Below are 18444 nucleotides of genomic sequence, written 5' to 3'. Positions count from 1 at the left end.
GTTTGATTTCCTCAGGTTACCTGGGCGGCTCAGTCAGTTGAGCATCCGACTCTTGATTTCGGCTCAGGTCGTGATTCCAGGGTCAGGGGATCGAGCCCTGCATTGGGCTCTGGGCTCAGCATGGAGCCTACTTGGGATTCTGTCTTCCCTCCCCCTCCCCTGCTTGTGCGCTCATTCTCTCACTCTCTCAGATAAATAAATATTTTTAAAAGTTTGGTTTCCTCTTCAGAGAGCTTTCTTGAGAAGTGGTGATTAATTTTCATTATACATGATCTTGGTAGAACACTGCTCTGGCTTTCGTGACAGTTTGAATGCAAGGTAATGTGTATAACGTGTGTTTTTCTGAAATCTAATGTGTTCACTTGAACATGTGGGGTATTCCCTGTGTTCTTGTTCTCTGTTCTCATATGAAAGGAATTGGCACTTTGGCTTCCAGAAAAAAAATTTTTTAATCACAAATCCATCTTGTCTTTGTCAATAATGGCCTCAAACTTTTTTTTAAGTTTATTTATTTTCAGAGACAGAGCATGAGCTGGGGAGGGGAGAGGGAGAGGGGGGGAGAGAGAGAGAGAGAGAGAGAGAGAGAGAGAGAGAGAGAATCCCGAGCAGGCTCTGCACTATCAGCATGGAGCCCGACGTGGGGCTTGAACCCATGAACCGTGAAATCATGACCTGAGGCAAAACCAAGAGTCAGATGCTTTTTATCTGACTGAGCCACTCAGGTGCCCTGGCCTCAAATATTTAAATAATCTCTGGAAGTTACTGTACTTTAATAATATTTAGAACTCAGGAAGCTGAGTTACCTTATCTCCTCATTTCCTTTGAACTCAAGGAAGATCTTTTGATTGCAAAGAGGTATTATTCACAGAGAAAGTGTTTTAGTGAATCCTTTTCCCTTAAGTAAATTAAAGTTGTTGGGGTTTATTTTCCTGTTATTTTCCCATAAAAATGAGGGTTTACAGTTTAAGTGGTACTGCCTGAACTGCCTTGCAAGCTGTGGATGCAGTAGGAAACTACCAGCCGTCTCCCTGCAGATTAAAAAATGTCACCTGGGACAGAGAGGCAGGTGTCCCAGGCTTGCAGAGGGAAGTCATTTGATCGCCTCTTCAGAGGAAGCTCACTTGAGCCTGAAAAATATTAGGGGCTTTTCCTTGCATTCTAGAGGGCCCTACGTCTAACTGTCCCTTCTCTGCTGCAGATTATCACCAAACTACTCACTTCATCGTGTGGGTATAAAAAAAATGGACTGGTATACTATGATTTAAGGCCAGTTTTCAAGGGATAAGTAAATTCTATTCTTGTTGCTCTTGTTTTTATCTCTATTGTGTTCTTCTAAGGAATTTGGCAGAAACTGGATTTGATAACCAGGAAACATTTCTTGAATATTTTATTTACAGTTGTTGCTTGAAGAATAAGGATGTATGTTAAGGCACATTTACAATATTATAAAATACATTTTGTAAATCCTATGTGAATAGGTCTGTTTTCCAAGGATAGCCACTCGATTTTATTTTTCCCCCTTTTAGCCACCTCCTCCCTTAGTGAAAGTGATTGAAGATTTGCCTAAGAGTAAACTGAATTCGGGTGGCCTTAAGATGAAAGTCACATCAGGAAGAGTTCAGCGGCCAGCAAAATCAAGGGAAAACAAAATGCAAGCCAGAATATTAAAACAAGACCTGACTGGTAATTTTGAAAATAAAGAGGTAAAAATATATTATAATTAAGTTTTTGTTTGTCATGACTGCTGGGGACAGGATTTATGATCCCTTAGGCCATCCTCACTCTACCTTCTCTTAGAAGTTAAGGAAAGGTATGAAGAGAAGAAGGTTGTAACTGAAATTATAATGTGCTTTCTAAACTTTTAAATATACCGTTAGTACATGTTTATGGTTTTTAAAAAAGTCAAACAATATAGGGGCACCTGGGTGGCTCAGTTGTTAAGCATCTGACTTTGGTTCAGATCATGATCTCACAGTTTGTGAGTCTGAGCCCCGCATCAGGCTCTGTGCTGACAGTTCAGAGAGCCTGGAGCCTGCTTCGGATTCTGTGTCTCCCTCTCTCTCTCTGCCCCTCCCCTGCTCATTTGATCTCTCTCTGTTTCTCAAAAATAAATAAACATTAAAAAAATGTTTTTTAAATAGACCATTACCTGCACCCTGGAAAGCCCTCTCCTCCCCTCCAGACATTTCCCCCTCTTTCCCCAAGGAGGACTACTCTCCTGACTTGTAACACTGCGGATTAGTTCTCTTTTTTGTACTTGTATAAATCGGATCATTCAGTTTTGTACTCTTTTGTGTCTGGCTTCTTTCTTTCAACATTAGGTTTATGTCTGAGAAATCCATGTAGTTGTAAATCATTCACTCGTAGCTGTATAAAACACCATCATGTGAGTAAACCATATTTTATTCATTCTGCAGTCGGTAAGCATTAGGGTAGTTTTCTAATTTTTTGTGCCATTAGAAATAGGGCTTCCACTATTCTGGTACATTCTAGCACATCTCTGTGCACATGGGGACACATTTATGCTGGATATAAACCTAGCAATGGAATTAACTGGCTTGTTGGCAATGCATTTGTTCATCTTAGTAAGCTGTCAGCTTCCCCAAGAAGTTGATTGAAACAATGCGTATTCCCACCAAGAGCTCTGGTATTTGAGAGCTGCAGTTGCCTTATAGTCTCACCAACACTTGACATTTGTCACATTAATTTTAATGTGAAATTAAAATTTTTCTCTGAACATTTGAAAATTGTGAAACTTGTGTAAAAAGAATGTGTTTACAGGGAAATTCATTAGAGACCCAGTGCCGGGAGCTTTTACTGGAGGCTGGCCATGTAGGCATCCTCTGTTTAGTACATTTTAGAATCCCAGGTATTCAGCATACATCATAGCGTACAAACAATTCAGGCATAGTGAGCTACTCTTACTGCTTCTGGGGATAGTGGGAACTTTCTCGAAATCCAGGTTTCTAGGCACAAGACAAGGGCCAACCTTGTATGTATGCCTTTCTAAGGGTAGCATTCTCAGACCCGACATGTTAACACTTTTCCATATCCATGTAAAGAGAGTATTACCAGTAGCTTTGAAGCTCCTGTGTGCTTATCCCCACTCATTTCTCTCCCCATCCCATAGATGTAACTGTTATCCTCGTTTTTGTGTTATGTTCTTGATTGTCTTTATAGTTTTATCACCTCTACATGTAACCCTAAACAAAATGTTTAGGGTTTAATTTTTTTTATTAGAAAATTTTTTTTAATGTTTGTTTATTTTTGAGAGAGAGAGAGACAGCGTGAGCAGGGGAGGGTCAGAGAGAGAGGGAGTCACAGACTGAAACAGGCTCCAGGCTCTGAGCTGGCAGTCAGCACAGAGCCCGACGCGGGGCTCGAACCCACAAACCGCAAGATCATGACCTAAGCGAAAGTTGGACGCTTAACCGACTAAGCCACCCAGGCGCCCCAACAGGTTTAGTTTTAAAAAGCTAAGTAGCAGGCACAAATCTAGCTGCATAAAGATTGGGCACTATCGTTCCTATTAGTTGAATGCTCTAATGAGGGAATAAGCTGATGTTATCTCTGAGACGCGGTTTGACTTCAGCTTTCCTGAGAATTTACAGGAGCCTTTTCTGGGAAAACAATGGGCATGATCCCAATTGACTTCTGGGAAATAAAAGAGACATCACAGTCCAGACATCTGGCAGAGCTCTAGTGTCGGTGAGGTTTGGAAGTCCCACAGAAGTACGTCCGGGAGCACGCTGCCTCTGAGCATTGCATAGCCAGCCCCAGGAGTAGGGCAAAGGAGAGCACTCATGCAGGGTGACATGCGTCCTTCACCTGATCCGTGTCGGGACCTGGGAAGGAAAGCAGGAACTTTATCCATAGAGGTCCAGGTGAGAACAGATCAAACTCAGGCCAAACTCACCTGGACATTTTATCAGTTGCAGTGGCAGCAGGTGTCCTGCAGATGACAGAAATGAATATGTCTCTTGCATAGATCGTACTGCTCCAGTCCAGCCCAGTTGCCCTGAGCATCTGGTTGCAAGGCTCTCAAATGGGAATCTTCATTCGCTATCATCTTGGGTTTTCCCTGCACCCCTCACATTGGATTACCTGTTTTCTGTGCTAAAAAGGACAGTGAACTAAGTTAGAATATTTGGCTTTGAGTCTTTAGCCTAGACTTATTCAGCTAGTTAGTGACCTGAACTCACAGATTTGTGGCACTGAGCTCTGACCTCATTTTCCCAAAGAAAAGAAAACAGCATCCCATCTGTTTCATTGAGTTGTTAGGATCAAGTGAAGTAATCTAGGAAAATGGCTTTATAATCCAAAAAATTGTAAAGTATTTTTCCATCAANCTCATGCTGTCTCTCTCTCTCTCTCTCCTAGAAATTAAAAAAAAATATATTAAAAAAAAAAAAGTAAGAAGGGGGAGATGCACCTAGGTGGCTCAGTCAGGTCAATTTCCGACTCTTGATTTTGGCTCAGGTCACTTGGGATCGAGCCCTGTGTCAGACTCCATGCTGACAGCATGGAGCCTCCTTGGGACTCTTTCTGTCTCTCTGCCCCTCCCCTGCTTAAACTCTGTCTCAAAATAACTAAATAAACTTTAAAAAGAACTTCAGATATCCATTTAAAACAAAAAAAGATGATGGAAAAAAGAGGGAAAGGGAGAGGGAAGAAATTGACTATCTGACCATTTACAGAAAAGTTTGTCAAAATTGAATCTAGGGTAATAAGTCATGAACTTTATCTACTGTGTGTATGCGCATTGGAGAGAGAGAGAATAGAAAGTCCCAGAGGTAAAAAAAAATTTTTTTTACTGTTTTGTGTCCTAAAGTTGGAAAGCCATTCTGGGTTAGATTACCTCTTCAATTTTGAGATTATGTCACTTATGGACATTATTTTTTTCTTTAAGAATGAGATGTCAGATGGATTAAACAAAAAGCGCTTACAAATCTTATTAAAAGGCTATGGTGAATATCCAACAAAATACAGGTAAAATTTACATTCTTTCATGTTAAATCAGTTGTACCCCCTGGACTTTTCTTAGTTAAAATTATATCTTTATTTCAGAATGTTCATTTGGCGCTCTCTGCTACAACTGCCTGAAAATCATACTGCATTTAGTAGTCTGGTGGACAAAGGGGTTCATGTGTCATTTCTCAACCTTCAGAAGAAATACCCCATCAAAAGTAGGAAACTACTCCGAGTATTACAGAGGTATGATCAGTATATTGCAGCAATATGTCTCTTTCTCAAGATATCTATTAATTATGAATGGGAAGATAGTAATTTTATAGCAGAGAAACTCAGCAGATACCACCTTAACCAAGTAATCAAATTTAAAATCACCAGCAGTAACACACATCAGTACATTGCCCATCGCTTTCTTGATATTCTTGCCAAACATTTATAACGCCCATCTAAATCTTGAGAAAACATTGAAGGGCAATCTATAAAATAACTGTCTGGTATTCCTCAAAAATGTCAGTGTCCAAAAAAGCAGAGGCTGGGGAGCTCCCAGCACTAGAAAGACATATGGTGACTTAGCGAATAAATACAGTGTTACATCCTAGACTGGGGAGAGCACCAAATGGCACACAAAAATGGGAACAATGATAAAATCTAAATTTAATGAATTTATTAACAGTGATAAAGCCTGATTTAGTTAATACCATAGGACCAATGTTAATTCCTTAGTACTGGTAACCGTACTATATTTATGCAAGATGTTAACATGAGAATAATTTGAGCGAAGGAATTCAGAAATACAGGAATGCTCTACTGTTTTTGCAACTTTTCATAAACCTAAAACTATATCAAAACAAAAGAAAAGACCTTAAAAGTATCAGAAGTAAATACGGGAGGATTGGAGTCCTAGAGTAAGGCAGGCCTTCTTTAGGCATGACTTACCCAGAACAGCGTGATATGAACAGAAATCTCTACATGTAAAAAAATTCCCCAGAGACCTACATAAGGCTGAGAAAGTATGTATATATACAAAACATCAGACAAATAAAAGGCTGATTTCTATGTGAAGTATTCATGTAAATGAGCATGGAAAAGACCAACCAATAAAAACCAGAAAGGATTGAATGTATAGTTCATAGCTGGGAGTATGGTTCTTAAACATGTAAAAGATGTTGTAACTCACTTACAATAAATGCTAATTAAAATTACATTGGAAAAAAATGTGTATATATATATTTATTTATTTAAAACTACATTGAAATAACATTTCTCATCTAGACTAAAGGTATAAAAAGAAGATTGATAATAAAACACGTTGGCTAGAGTGAGAGCATGGCTGTCCCCATACTCTGCTAATGAGAATGTGAATAGACACTGTTTTTGCAGAGAATAATTTGGCACTCGCTATTGAAACTAATGTGCATGTCCTTTGACTCAGCAATTCCATTTCTAGGAATTTATCCAAATCTGTATTCCCACATTAAGAATGATGTAAATAACAAGATTAAGCGTGGCATTGGTTATAAAGGATTAGAAACAAATGCCCAGGAAGGCCAAGGTAAAGAAATTAAAGTGTATTTATACAGAACTGTCTTGTGGATCAAAGCTCCACATATACTGATAATGAACTATTTCCAAGATACTATTAAGCAAAAAATGCAAGGTGCAAAACAGTGTTTACCTTTGTGATTTTTTAAAAAAAGAATCTGTGCTTTTAACGGTGGTTCTGGGGAGGTAAGCTAGATGATAAAAGTAAGAGGGAGGATTTTCACCAAATATACGTTCTGTATCCAGTTTTTTAACATGTTAATGTATTATTTAGTCCAGGTAAATTTTAATAGTAAACTGTCCCCTGGTCTGTATTTCCTTGTCTGGTTCACAGAACGCTCTCCGCGCTAGCTCACTGGTCTGCCATCTTTAGCGACACACCGTATCTTCCACTCCTGGCATTTCCATTTGTAAAATTATTCCAGAACAACCAACTCATCTGTTTTGAAGTTGTTGCTACTCTCATAAGTAAGTAAATAAGTTTTTAATAATGAAACCAAGAGTGGATTCCTGTATGTTTTTCTGATGTCTTCACAGCTTTGCAACATTCAACAATTCTAGTGGGAAGCAAACCGATCTAGTGCACAAAATGGACAGTTTTGACATTTATACATAAACCTTCTTTTTTTATTACTTACAAGAAAATTTGGATAGTTCCATTTTAATTTTTATTTTTAGAGAGAGAGTGGGGAGAGGGGCAGAAGGAAAGCGAGAGAATCCCAAGCAGGCTCCACACTCAGTGCGGAGCCTGACACGGGCCTCGAGCTCATGACCCTGGGATCATGACCCGAGCCAAAATCAAGAGTCAGACGCTCAACCGACTGAGCCGCCCAGGGGACCCAAGAGAGCTGCATTTTGAAGGCACTGTTATAGGCTAGATTTTGGTGGTAGGAAGGAGGCAGATGCTTCACTTACTGAAAGTCAGTTATCATGCCTAGGACTGTAGGGAGAATGTAAAGCGTTGAGCACACAGTGCCCAGTGTGGCAGGTTTGCGCTGCTGTCCTCATTCTCGTTATTCATGGTGCAAATTTGAGAACTTCCTGTGTACTGGGTACCATTCTCAGTACTTTGCCTTTGTTAATTTCTTTAAATCTTATGTTAACTTCTTTAAATCATACAACAGTCCTGTGAGGTAGGTGTTACTATTTCCTTTTACAGTTGAGGAAACTGAGGCCTGGTTAGCTTAAGTTCCCCAGGATAGATTAGTGGCAGAACAACGATGTGAACCCAGGCAGGCAGACTGTAGGCTGTGCTCCCACCCACTGTGTTGCCATCAACTCATCTACACTGAAAACTGAATCCTTTCTTCATTGTTAGTGTAATGGGGTCAGTTAAACAGTTGATACACCGGATCCAGTTTACATTAATTTAACAAAAATAACCAGTTTCATTTGTATTTTAATTACTTAAAAAGGTTTTCTTTTACAAAGGACGTAAGCACTTTAACTATAACAGTAAAATTCTGAAGAACAGGAATTTAAAAATTCAAGCATATGTATTTTGAATGTTTTAGTATACTTTGTGTTTTTTTTCATTTAATTACATTGCATTTGCTTTGATAAATTTTTACTGATCATTGAGAAAATATAGGAAAATATGCAAAAGAAAAGAGAATTCGCCAGTGTTCCTCCTCTCTGTTCATAATATTTGATAATACATTGAATTTTTTTAAATGTTTTATTTATTTTTGAGAGACAGAATGAGCAGGNTACATTGATGAATTTTTAAAAGTTTTTAAATTTATTTTTGGAACACCGAGAGAGACAGTACAAACAGGGAAGGGGCAGAGAGAGGGAGAGAGAATCCCAAGGAGGCTCTACCCTGTCAGCATAGCCGGACACGAGGCTCAATCTCATAAACCATGAGATCATGACCTGAGGCAAAGTCAAGAATTGGAGCTCAACTGACTAAGCCACCCAGGCGCCCCTTGATGAGCTTCTTATAAGAGCATTTCCCCGAAATCATTAAATATTCTTGAAAAACATAACTTATTCCCTGCATAATGTAATATTTCATCATATAGGTATATCATAGTTTAGTCCCAACTGCTAGACTCTTAGTTTTTTTGATAATTTTTCCATACTTAAAAGCAGGTTTTAAATTTTTATATTTTTATAATTATAGTATTTTTATTTAATACCTACATTTTCTTTTTATAAACTTTATAAATACATTTTTGGCTGTAATATTCTTTTTTTCCCTACATGATTATAATATTCTGTACTATGAATGCACTAGTTTAATCTGTTGTTGAACATTTGGGTTATTTTTAATTTTTACCTAAAGAAGCAATGTTATAATGATCTTCACATACAAATATTGACAGTATTTTCTCTTGGTCAGAATGCTAGAATTGGTATTATTAGGTCATAAAATATGAATATTCTAATTGATTCTTCAGAAGGATTTTACTAGTTTACCCTGGCAATAACAGAGTTTTAAAAGGAAAAGAAGCAATTCAACAAAAAGACAATCCAGTTTTTATATGGGCACAGGACTTGATTAGACATTTCTCCTTAAAAGATACACAAACAGCTAATGAGTGCATGAAAGGCTGCTCTGGGTCATTAGTCAATAGGGAAATGCAGATCAGAACCTCACACCGGGATACCACTTTGTACTTACTAGGATGGCTGTAATTAAAAGACACAAGTGTTGGCAGGAATGTAGAAAAATTGGAACCTTCATGTATTGCTGGAAATGTACATTCACTGTGGAGAATTGGCAATTCTTCAGAAAATTAAACATAAAATTAGCATAAAATTACACTAAAATGGTTGGGTTCATATAACCCAACAATTGCACTCTTACGGATATACGTACCCAAAAGAATTGGAAACAGAGACTCAGGCAGATACTTGCCCGTGAATGTTCACAGCAGCATTATTCCAAACAGCCAAAAGGTGGAAACAGCCCGAGTATCGTCGTCGTCGTCGTCATCATCATGTTAACATCATCATTGTTAACAGGTGAATGGATAAACTGTGTATATACATTCAGTGGAATATTATTCCACCATCTAAAGGAACGGAATTCTGATACATGGCACATGGATGAACCTTGAAAGCATTGTGCTCAGTGAAATAAGCTAGGCATAAAAGGATAAGTTTATATGCAATATCTCGAATAGGCAAATTTATAGATGTAGAAAGTAGATTAGAGTTTACCAGGGGCTGTGGGAGGTGGAAATAGGAAGTTAGTGCTGAATGGGTACAGAGTTTCTTTTTGGAAAAGGATTTTGCAAATAGCGATGGTTGCCCAGCACTGTGAATACAATTGATGGCACAGAATCATGTACTTAAAAATGCAAATTATATTTTACCCTAAGAAAAGCTTATTATATCTAGGTAAGTGTGTAGAACTTCTTTATTTCCAGTAAAATCTTGTTACATCCCTGGAGTATGATTGTGTGCTAGGGAAACTGATTTTCTCCTCTGAACCTGAAATCTAAATCTAGAAGATCCATCATGATCAGCATGAGTAGCTGTGAATTTTCATCAAGGGCCTCAAACTAACTTTATTAAGTAAACCTTTACTGAGCTCCAGCTAAATGTTAGCATTGCTTACAATATGCCGTTGTTCTGGCTTTTTAGGTTCACAGTCTAGTTGGGACCTAGGAGGAGAAAGTTTGCTGGAATATAGTCACTTTGATGTAGAATTTGAAATGTTTATAAAAGTCACCTGTGAGCACTCTTTATGGTCTCTTATGACCAAGAGGGAGTTCTTGGGGTTTAGTCAGGTATCTCCACACAGGTATTTCTCTTTGTCCTGCTCTCCATTCTGTCCCTAGGTCCTCTACCCACACTTCTGTTGTGGTGACACCGAGCAGAATGAAAGAAGAGAAGGCAAACAGTTACCATATAAAGCAGGGTTTCCTTCGTGCCTAAAGAACACTGTTGTGTTGATGAAGATTTAGATACAGGAATCAGGGCTGTGTGTGTGTGCTTTAAAATTCCTAGCACTTGCAGTGTCTGAGACATGATAGGTCCTTGGCACATATTGCTAAACTGCATTTTCCTTTTTTTTTTTTTTTTAAGTTTATTTATTTTGAGAGATAGAGAGCACAAGCAGGGGAGGAACAGAGAGAAAGAAAGAATCCCAAGCAGCCTCTGCACTGACAGCATGGCGCTTGAGCCCACAAATCATGGGATCATGACCTGAGCTCAAGAGTCAGACACTTAACCTACTGAGCCACCCCGGTGCCCCTGAACTGGATTTTTCCTTTAAAGTTAGCTTAAAAGCAGCAGTTAAAGAAGTTGAAATAATTTTTTTTACAGCTTAGTCTTTGCAAGAGTTTATTTATGCCTTAATTATTAACTCAGAATTACTTTCTAATAAATAATTGACTTCTGGAATTAGTGGGCCCTTTATAAACCATATTTATCCCAAATTTTGCTGATCTAAGCCTTCTTTTGCTAATCTGAGAAAGAAGGAGATCTTACTGTCATAGGATGGAACCACAACTCAATGTTTAAAGTAAAAAAAAATCTGAATTAAATAATTAAGGAGGACTGTGGTGATTAGATGCAGTTTATTGAGCGAAACTTACTGATCTTATCCGGTTTATGAGGAGAATGTTTGGGCTTGTAGTGGTTACTCAGTGAGTTAGAAGCATCTTTAGTAGGATGCTTTCCATGCCACTGTCACTGGTTGGTTTTCAAAGTCAGGTTTACTGAATAAGCTGTCATTGATGGCTTAGATTTAAAAACAATTCTGGTGGGGGGTGCCCGGGTGGCTCAGTCGGTTAAGCATCCATCTTTAGCAGGGGTTGCCTGGGTGGCTCAGTCAGTTAAGCATCCATCTTTAGCTCAGGTCATGATCTCGCAGTTTGTGGATCCAAGCCCCGCGTCGGGCTCTGTGCTGACAGCTCAGAGCCTGGAACCTACTTCAGTTTCTGTGTCTCCCTCTCTCTCTGCTTCCCCAACTCATGCTCTGACTCTCTTTCTCTCTCTCAAAAATAAACAAGCATTAAAAGAGATTTTTTTAATTAAAAAAATAAAAATGAAAACAATTCTGGTGGTTACTTCTTACCACAGCTATAGAAGAGGCATTCTTGTCCTAGTAATGGAGACATGTTTATTCTCCTGTAACATTTCAAGGATGGGGATCTGATACATGCCTATTTTTTTTTTAATGTATTGCTATTGATGCATAAGAATGTAATTTTTAACATTTCTTATGAACTTTTCTAATCTTAGTTAAGTATGAATTTGAGTAGATTTCAGAAGGGTCATTTTTGTTAACCATGAGAAGCAGGAAGCAGAGAATACTTTAGGGAGTTTTGTTTGTTTAAATTGACACTTTGTCATTGACTGCTCTTAGTTGAAGAAATTGGCCAATTCCATAAACCTAAAATACTGGGTTAACATAATGAAACTTTAAAATCAATTGTTCTAGAATTTAAAGATTCTTTATTGTTTTCTTTATTAATAGGCATATTAAGGACATAGAGTGGATACATTTATGAATTAGAAAGTCCTTTGATAATACAGAATAGTAAAGATAAATTTTCCATTTTTTTCTTCATAGTCAATTGGTGTCAACACTGGTTTGAATATTTTCCTAATCCTCCTATCAATATTCTCAGTATGATAGAAAATGTTTTGGCATTTCACGACAAAGAACTACTGCAGCATTTCATAGATCATGATATAACTTCCCAGGTAAGGAGTATAAGGTTTATAGAATAACATGACTTACTTTGGAAGCTCACATTGGTTCTGGTATAAATAAGGCAACATTTTCTTGAAAGAGTATAATAAAAAACAGGTCATCTTCTGTATTTAGAATAAAGAATGGAGTAAAAAGTATTCCATTCATTTTCTCCATTCAACTGTTCTCCTAAAAATCTATAAAGAAGGGTCCGTAGTGAGGTAGTTCTTTTCGTAATTGTTTTTAATGTAACGACTTTAATAGCTACATCAAATGTAAAAGAGTATTAGCAAGGACTTACAATACTTTTCCATAGAAGACTAACAAATTTTTCCTTATTGACTGTAGCTGTATGCATGGCCTCTTCTTGAAACCATTTTTTCAGAAGTGCTAACAAGAGAGGAGTGGCTAAAATTATTTGATAATGTCTTTTCCAACCACCCTTCATTCCTCCTGATGACCGTCGTGGCCTACAACACATGTTCCAGGGCGCCCCTGCTCAGCTGCAGTCTCAAAGATGATTTTGAGGTGAATATCCTTGTTCTCAAGTAGCAGGTCTCCACTTTTGTTTATTTCCGTTGACAAATCCATTCGCTTATCGAGTACCCGTTGCATGTGCAGCGCCGGTGCCAGTGATAAACAGCACAGAACAAGTTCTACCGCATCCTTACCCTGACGTGGCTGGCAGGTAATCCCCCAGGCAGTTACAGCACACGAGCCATTTTAAATCATTGCTTCAAAAAATAAACNTTTATTTCCGTTGACAAATCCATTCGCTTATCGAGTACCCGTTGCATGTGCAGCGCCGGTGCCAGTGATAAACAGCACAGAACAAGTTCTACCGCATCCTTACCCTGACGTGGCAGGCAGGTAATCCCCCAGGCAGTTACAGCACACGAGCCATCTTAAAATCATCGCTTCAAAAAATAAACTTAGTAACATTGGAGTTTAGTGCTTGTTGCCTGTGGAAGGGATGTTACACAGTTGGGTCACTGTTAATTCTGTGCATGGTTTTATCAGCGACCCATCTGGTCTGTGACAATCTGGATGCTCATTACACAGACACAGTGGTAACTAGGAGAATTCTGAGACTTGGCCGGAAAGTTACTTGACAGCATTTAGAGGAGGTTTTTAAAGTGAGAGGGTTTTTTTGATAGGCGGGATGAATTGTTTGATACTTATTTTGTGGTTCCCGCCAAACTTTATTTTTACTTACTGTTCACCAGATAACATACATGTATGTATTTTAGAGTTCAGACCTGTCGGCAGAACAAGTTAATGTGGAAACAGTTCAGATATGTTTAATGAATCAAGCTCATTTATTTTCGGCTTTATTTATTTTGGATTTTGAAGGGAAAAGAATCCAAGCAGAAAAGTTTGCTCCATTGGTGGGTGAAGCATTCTTCCTCTGATACAAAGGAAGCCTTTGGTTTGAATTAAAATTTTCAAAGTATTATTTCAGATGTTTGGTTTGAAATTTTATTGGACTTTGAAAATACGAAATTGGACCTTCATTTTAAAAGTGAAGTTAAGAAAACCCTCAGTGAACTTGCCAAAAAAGAAAGAAAGGAAGAAGGAAGGGAGGAAGGAAGAAATCCTCCTAAAGATAAATTCACATTTACTTTTTAACTTGTGTTTTAATTCTACCTCATAATGGCTTTGTTAGGTAAATCTCAAACACAGAGTTTTCTTACAGTATTTTTTTCATCATCGGAATAACCTGGATATAAGTGTTGTGATTAGAGAAGTTTATCATCTCATGGATACCACTCCTACTGATATTCATCCAGACGGCAAGCTTAATGCTTTCATGGCGCTAACAAAAGGGCAATATCCAGTGTTTAACCAGTATCCAAAGTTTATTGTGGACTATCAGACACAGGAGCGGGAACGGATAAGGAACGATGAGTTGGACTTCTTAAGAGAGAGGTAATCATAGAATAGTTGTTCTTTGTGTGATAGAAGCAAAATCTGTTATAAATACAGACAAGAAACTTTTTATAAGGAAACATATAAATTAGCAAGTATTTGTGTAAAATCAGAGTTCGAAGGCTAGAAATATCTTTAAAGATATTTAATTATTGCACATAGAAGTAAAATAATGACATTAATCAGGTATACATCTTGTGTTTTGGTTGTTCTTGGATTTTAAATTACTCAGTTTTGTATGAATTTTTTTGTGAGACTTGTATAGGACATCCTTTTCAATGCTTTTTTTTTTTTTTAAGTTTATTTATTTATATAGAGAGCGCATTTGAGAGAGAGTAGGGGAGGGGTAGGGAGAGAGGGAGAGAGAATCCCAGGTAGGCTCTGCACTGTCAGTGTGGAACCTGATGTAAGGCTTGAACTCAAGAACTGTGAGATCATGACCCGAGCCGAAAACAAGAGTCAGACGATCAGCCAATCGAGCCACCCAGGTGTCCCCTTCTCAATGTTTTCTACTATTTTAATGAGGTAAAATTTTTATTTATCAAAGTGAAAGGCAATAGTTCAAGATCTCAAGGGGAAATAGCAGTATACCCTTTCATAACCACAAATGCATATTGGGGTCTTGTGTGCATCTTGATATAACAATAAACATTATCTATTTAAGGCAGATGGTTGAAGATATGCAAGCTGAAGTAGACCAGCAGAGAGTTGAAGATGAAGCTTGGTACCAGAAACAAGAACTGCTTCGTAAAGCTGAAGAAACAAGGCGAGAAATGCTCCTACGGGAAGAGGAGAAGATGGTGCAGCAGAGGCAGAGGTATGTTTTCATCGTTTTGAGAAAATCTGGGCATGTGAGTTAGTTGGATAATTTTTATTTTCTTTTTTCTATGTATAGCATTACCCAGCCATGGCATTTCCATCAGGCAAATATTTAAGTTAATAAAAAGAAAGCTGCATATACCACATTTCAAAAAAATTGGCATATAGTGAAATGTAATTCTAAAACTGTATTGAATATAACTTTGCACTGATTATTCAGAAGTAATTCAAGATCTAATGTTCTTTGGAGGACATTATTAGAAACATCATTGTCCCATAGGCAGAAATGCGCCGTAATACGGTGCTGGATAAATCACCTTGAGGGAGCATAATTTTTAGAATTGTGTTTGAAACATATCTGTATGACTTGAAAATTGAAATATAAAAGGATTATCTCATCATGCATTTCATGCGTTGGAGGCCAGGGGAGGAAGTATGAAATGCTTATTGAAAAGTATATTCATAAAGTAAAATGTTTAAATTAAGATTATGGGATGGGCGTTGAGACTCTGCCAAATTGTGGGGAAACTCCCTTCTGTAAGTGATTTTTACTCTTGGTTGGGGCTTCATGAAACCGATTTCTTGTGTGGGTTAAAGAGAATGAACTGAGCAGTGACCTGCCCCTAAAATTCTGGAAGAATAAGCATATGTAATCTTTGGTAACCCTGGGGTGTGTTCTGGTGTGCTTCCTTCAGGTAAAGGATGTCGATTATATTGAGATGATCTGAGTAGACCTGTTAAGAACTTCTAAATATGAAAAGAATAGCCAGTTGTGTTTGGAACGCTTGTCATTTTCATGACTGCAGACACGGGTGTCTTTCCCATGGGTGTGTTACTTCTGCAGCGTGAGTAGCGCAGCAGCAGCTACGCGGGGGAAGTCGGCCAGAATGGGGGCCCGGCCTTGCGCTCTTGCGAAACGTAGCATTTTTCCATTTAAATCTACACTGGGACATGTTTTTATGTGTTCCTCTTGACATATTTTGTGTTTAAGACTAGCTTCTGTGAAAAGAGAGCTGAAAGTGAAGGAAATGCACTTACAAGATGCTACCAGAAGGCGCTTTCTGAAGCTTCAACAAGATCAGCGCGAAATGGAACTGAGAAGACTGAACGATGAAATCGAGAGAAAGGTTTATGAGTCTTCTCTTAGTACCCACACATGGTCTCCATTCACTCTCACTCAATGTCATGACCACCTTCAAGTTAAAGGCTATTGCCAGGATCCAAAGGGAATGCTAAATAGCCCCTTTGATTTTATTTACTTTTTCCCTCAGCTTTTCCCAATATTTCATATTTCATTAATAGTTAAAGATTTCAGAAATGTCAGGAAAATTAGTCAGTTTGACTGGTGTCCCTAACACCAGTCTTCTCTTTCTCTAAGAATATAAGAATCCGTTAACCATTAACTCTGAAGTAGGGGAAGTACTCTTTTTTAATATAAAAATTTGCACATGGCCAGTATCAGAAAATTTCCGTTATTAAATACATGGAGTCAAAAACGGACCTTTCCTACTCTTCTCTCATTTTGTCCCCAGAGATAAAATAAGAATATGGAAATGTATCTTTTTCTTTTTTCAAAGACTTTATTTTTAAGTAACTCCCGTACCCAGCATGGAGCTCAGACTCACAAGCCCTGAGACCAAGAGTCTCGTACTCACTCCACTGACTGAGCCAGCCGGCCACCCCCTGTCTTTCTCCTTTCTTACGGTATTCCACTGTGTGCCTGTGTCAGAATTTATTTAATGAATCCTTCGCTTTTGGACACTGACGTTGTTAACAGCACTGTGCTCTACATCTACAAGATGGTGCTAGGTTGTGTGTTCTCAGTACAAACCTTGACTTGCACACGTAGTTTTGTTGAGTGAATTCTAAGGCATACCAAATTATCCTCCAACAGTGAACTCCCCCTAAGTTATTTTAAGTGTATATGTAAGAGTGCCTATACCCTACTCAATTTGGACTGCATCAGTCTTAATATTTGCCAATCTGCTAGGTGGAAATTATATATTCTAATTTGCCTTTTTTTCCTTGCTAGTGAGGTTGAATAGCTCTCCAGTTGCTTGTCTTCCATTTGTGGAAGAACTATAAATTGTATTTCCATATCATTTGTCCACTTTTCTATCAAGTTTTTTCTTATTAATTTATATGGGCTGTTTTTGCCATTTGGGGAAGTACTATCTGGTAGAAATACAACATGAGCCACATATGCAATTTTGTTTTCTAATAGCCACATTAAAGAAGAAGGAACAGGTGAAATTAATTTTAACAAAATTTTATTTAACTCCATATATTTACAAATTATTTTGATATGTAATTAGTATAAACACATTATTAATGAGCTGTTTTACTTTTTGTTTAAACTAAATCTTTGAGGGGTGCCTGGGTGGCTCAGTCGGTTAAGTGTCCAACTTCAGTTCAGGTCATGATCTTGCAGTTCATGGATTTGAGCCCCATGCTGGGCTCTCTGCTGACAGTTTGGAGCCTGGAGCCTGCTTTGGATTCTGTCTCCCACTGTCTCTGCCTCTCTCTCAAAATAAATAAACATTTTAAAAAAATGTTAAATCTTTGAAATCCAGCAGTCAGCTTATAGTACACTCAGTCCAGACTGGTCACATTTTAGTGCTCAACTGACCTGTGTGGCTAGTGGCTGCCAGTAACCAAACTTTTGTCCATTGTAAATGTGTTCCTCACATCAGTGTTGCATGTTTCTTAAGAGTGGCTATCTTGTCCTTCTTTAATCATGCAAAATACTTTAGTTTTTTAATAACTTTATTTTTATGATTTCTAGGTTTCATGTCCTATTTATTTATTTACTTATTTTTTTAAGTAGGCTCCATGCCCATTGTGGGGCTTGAACTCATGACCTTGGGATCAAGAGTTGGATGCTCTACTGACTAAGTCAGCCAGGCACCCCCTGTGTCCTATTTAGAAAGACCTAGCCATTCTAAGATTACATTTTATATTATATTTATGCATATTTTTTTCAAATTTTATGGGTTTTTTTTATGTTATTCATTTTTGAGAGAGAGACAGACAGAGGTGTGAGCTTGGGGTGGGGTGTGCAAAGAGGGAGGGAAACACGGAATCCGAAGCAGGCTCTAGGCTCCAGGTTCCGTGCTATCAGCACAGAGCCCAACATGGGGCTTGAACCCACCAACTGTGAGATGATGACCTGAGCTGAAGTCAGCCTCTTAACCAACTGAGCGACTCAGGTGCCCCTCTGTTGTGGTTTTGTTTTGTGTTTTTAGTGAGTTTTTTTGACCTTTGATGTGTCACAAGGGTCAGCAAATTATAGAGCACCACCTGATCTGGCCTGCCACCTATTTTCTAAGGACCATGAGTAAGAATGGTTCTAATTTTTTAAGTGGTTAAAAGAACTTAAGTAATTAATAATTTCATGACATGGAAATTATATGACATCTTTAAAAACATGAAATTGATACCTTAGTACCCTAAATACAGTTTTACTGGCACACAGTCACACCCATTGTGTGATTAGCAGAGGCCCTTGCCGGCTGCTGGTTACTAACTGT

At 38.2% G+C, this 18444-nt stretch overlaps 1 protein-coding gene across 4 annotated transcripts in view; it reads left to right on the top strand.

Annotated features, from left to right (window-relative positions):
• TBC1D31 (TBC1 domain family member 31) overlaps positions 1-18444 on the top strand; it is a 73967-nt gene that overhangs the window by 34119 nt on the left and 21404 nt on the right. For 3 of the 4 annotated variants that reach the window (XM_077764454.1, XM_077764461.1, XM_077764478.1), the window contains 9 exons: positions 1527-1703; positions 4910-4989; positions 5068-5214; positions 6848-6981; positions 12044-12177; positions 12515-12694; positions 13863-14095; positions 14760-14912; positions 15906-16041. In XM_077764454.1, the coding sequence (XP_077620580.1) occupies positions 1527-1703; positions 4910-4989; positions 5068-5214; positions 6848-6981; positions 12044-12177; positions 12515-12694; positions 13863-14095; positions 14760-14912; positions 15906-16041 (1374 nt within the window). The remainder of the gene's footprint in view (positions 1-1526; positions 1704-4909; positions 4990-5067; positions 5215-6847; positions 6982-12043; positions 12178-12514; positions 12695-13862; positions 14096-14759; positions 14913-15905; positions 16042-18444) is intronic. The other variant, XM_077764472.1, reaches the window with a different exon arrangement.

Source organism: Crocuta crocuta, unplaced genomic scaffold, assembly GCF_008692635.1.
Source record: "Crocuta crocuta isolate KB4526 unplaced genomic scaffold, BGI_CrCroc_1.0 scaffold260, whole genome shotgun sequence".
NCBI lineage: Eukaryota > Metazoa > Chordata > Mammalia > Carnivora > Hyaenidae > Crocuta > Crocuta crocuta.
Note: the sequence above shows the minus strand (reverse complement) of the source record. Positions and strands in the feature narration are given on the sequence as shown.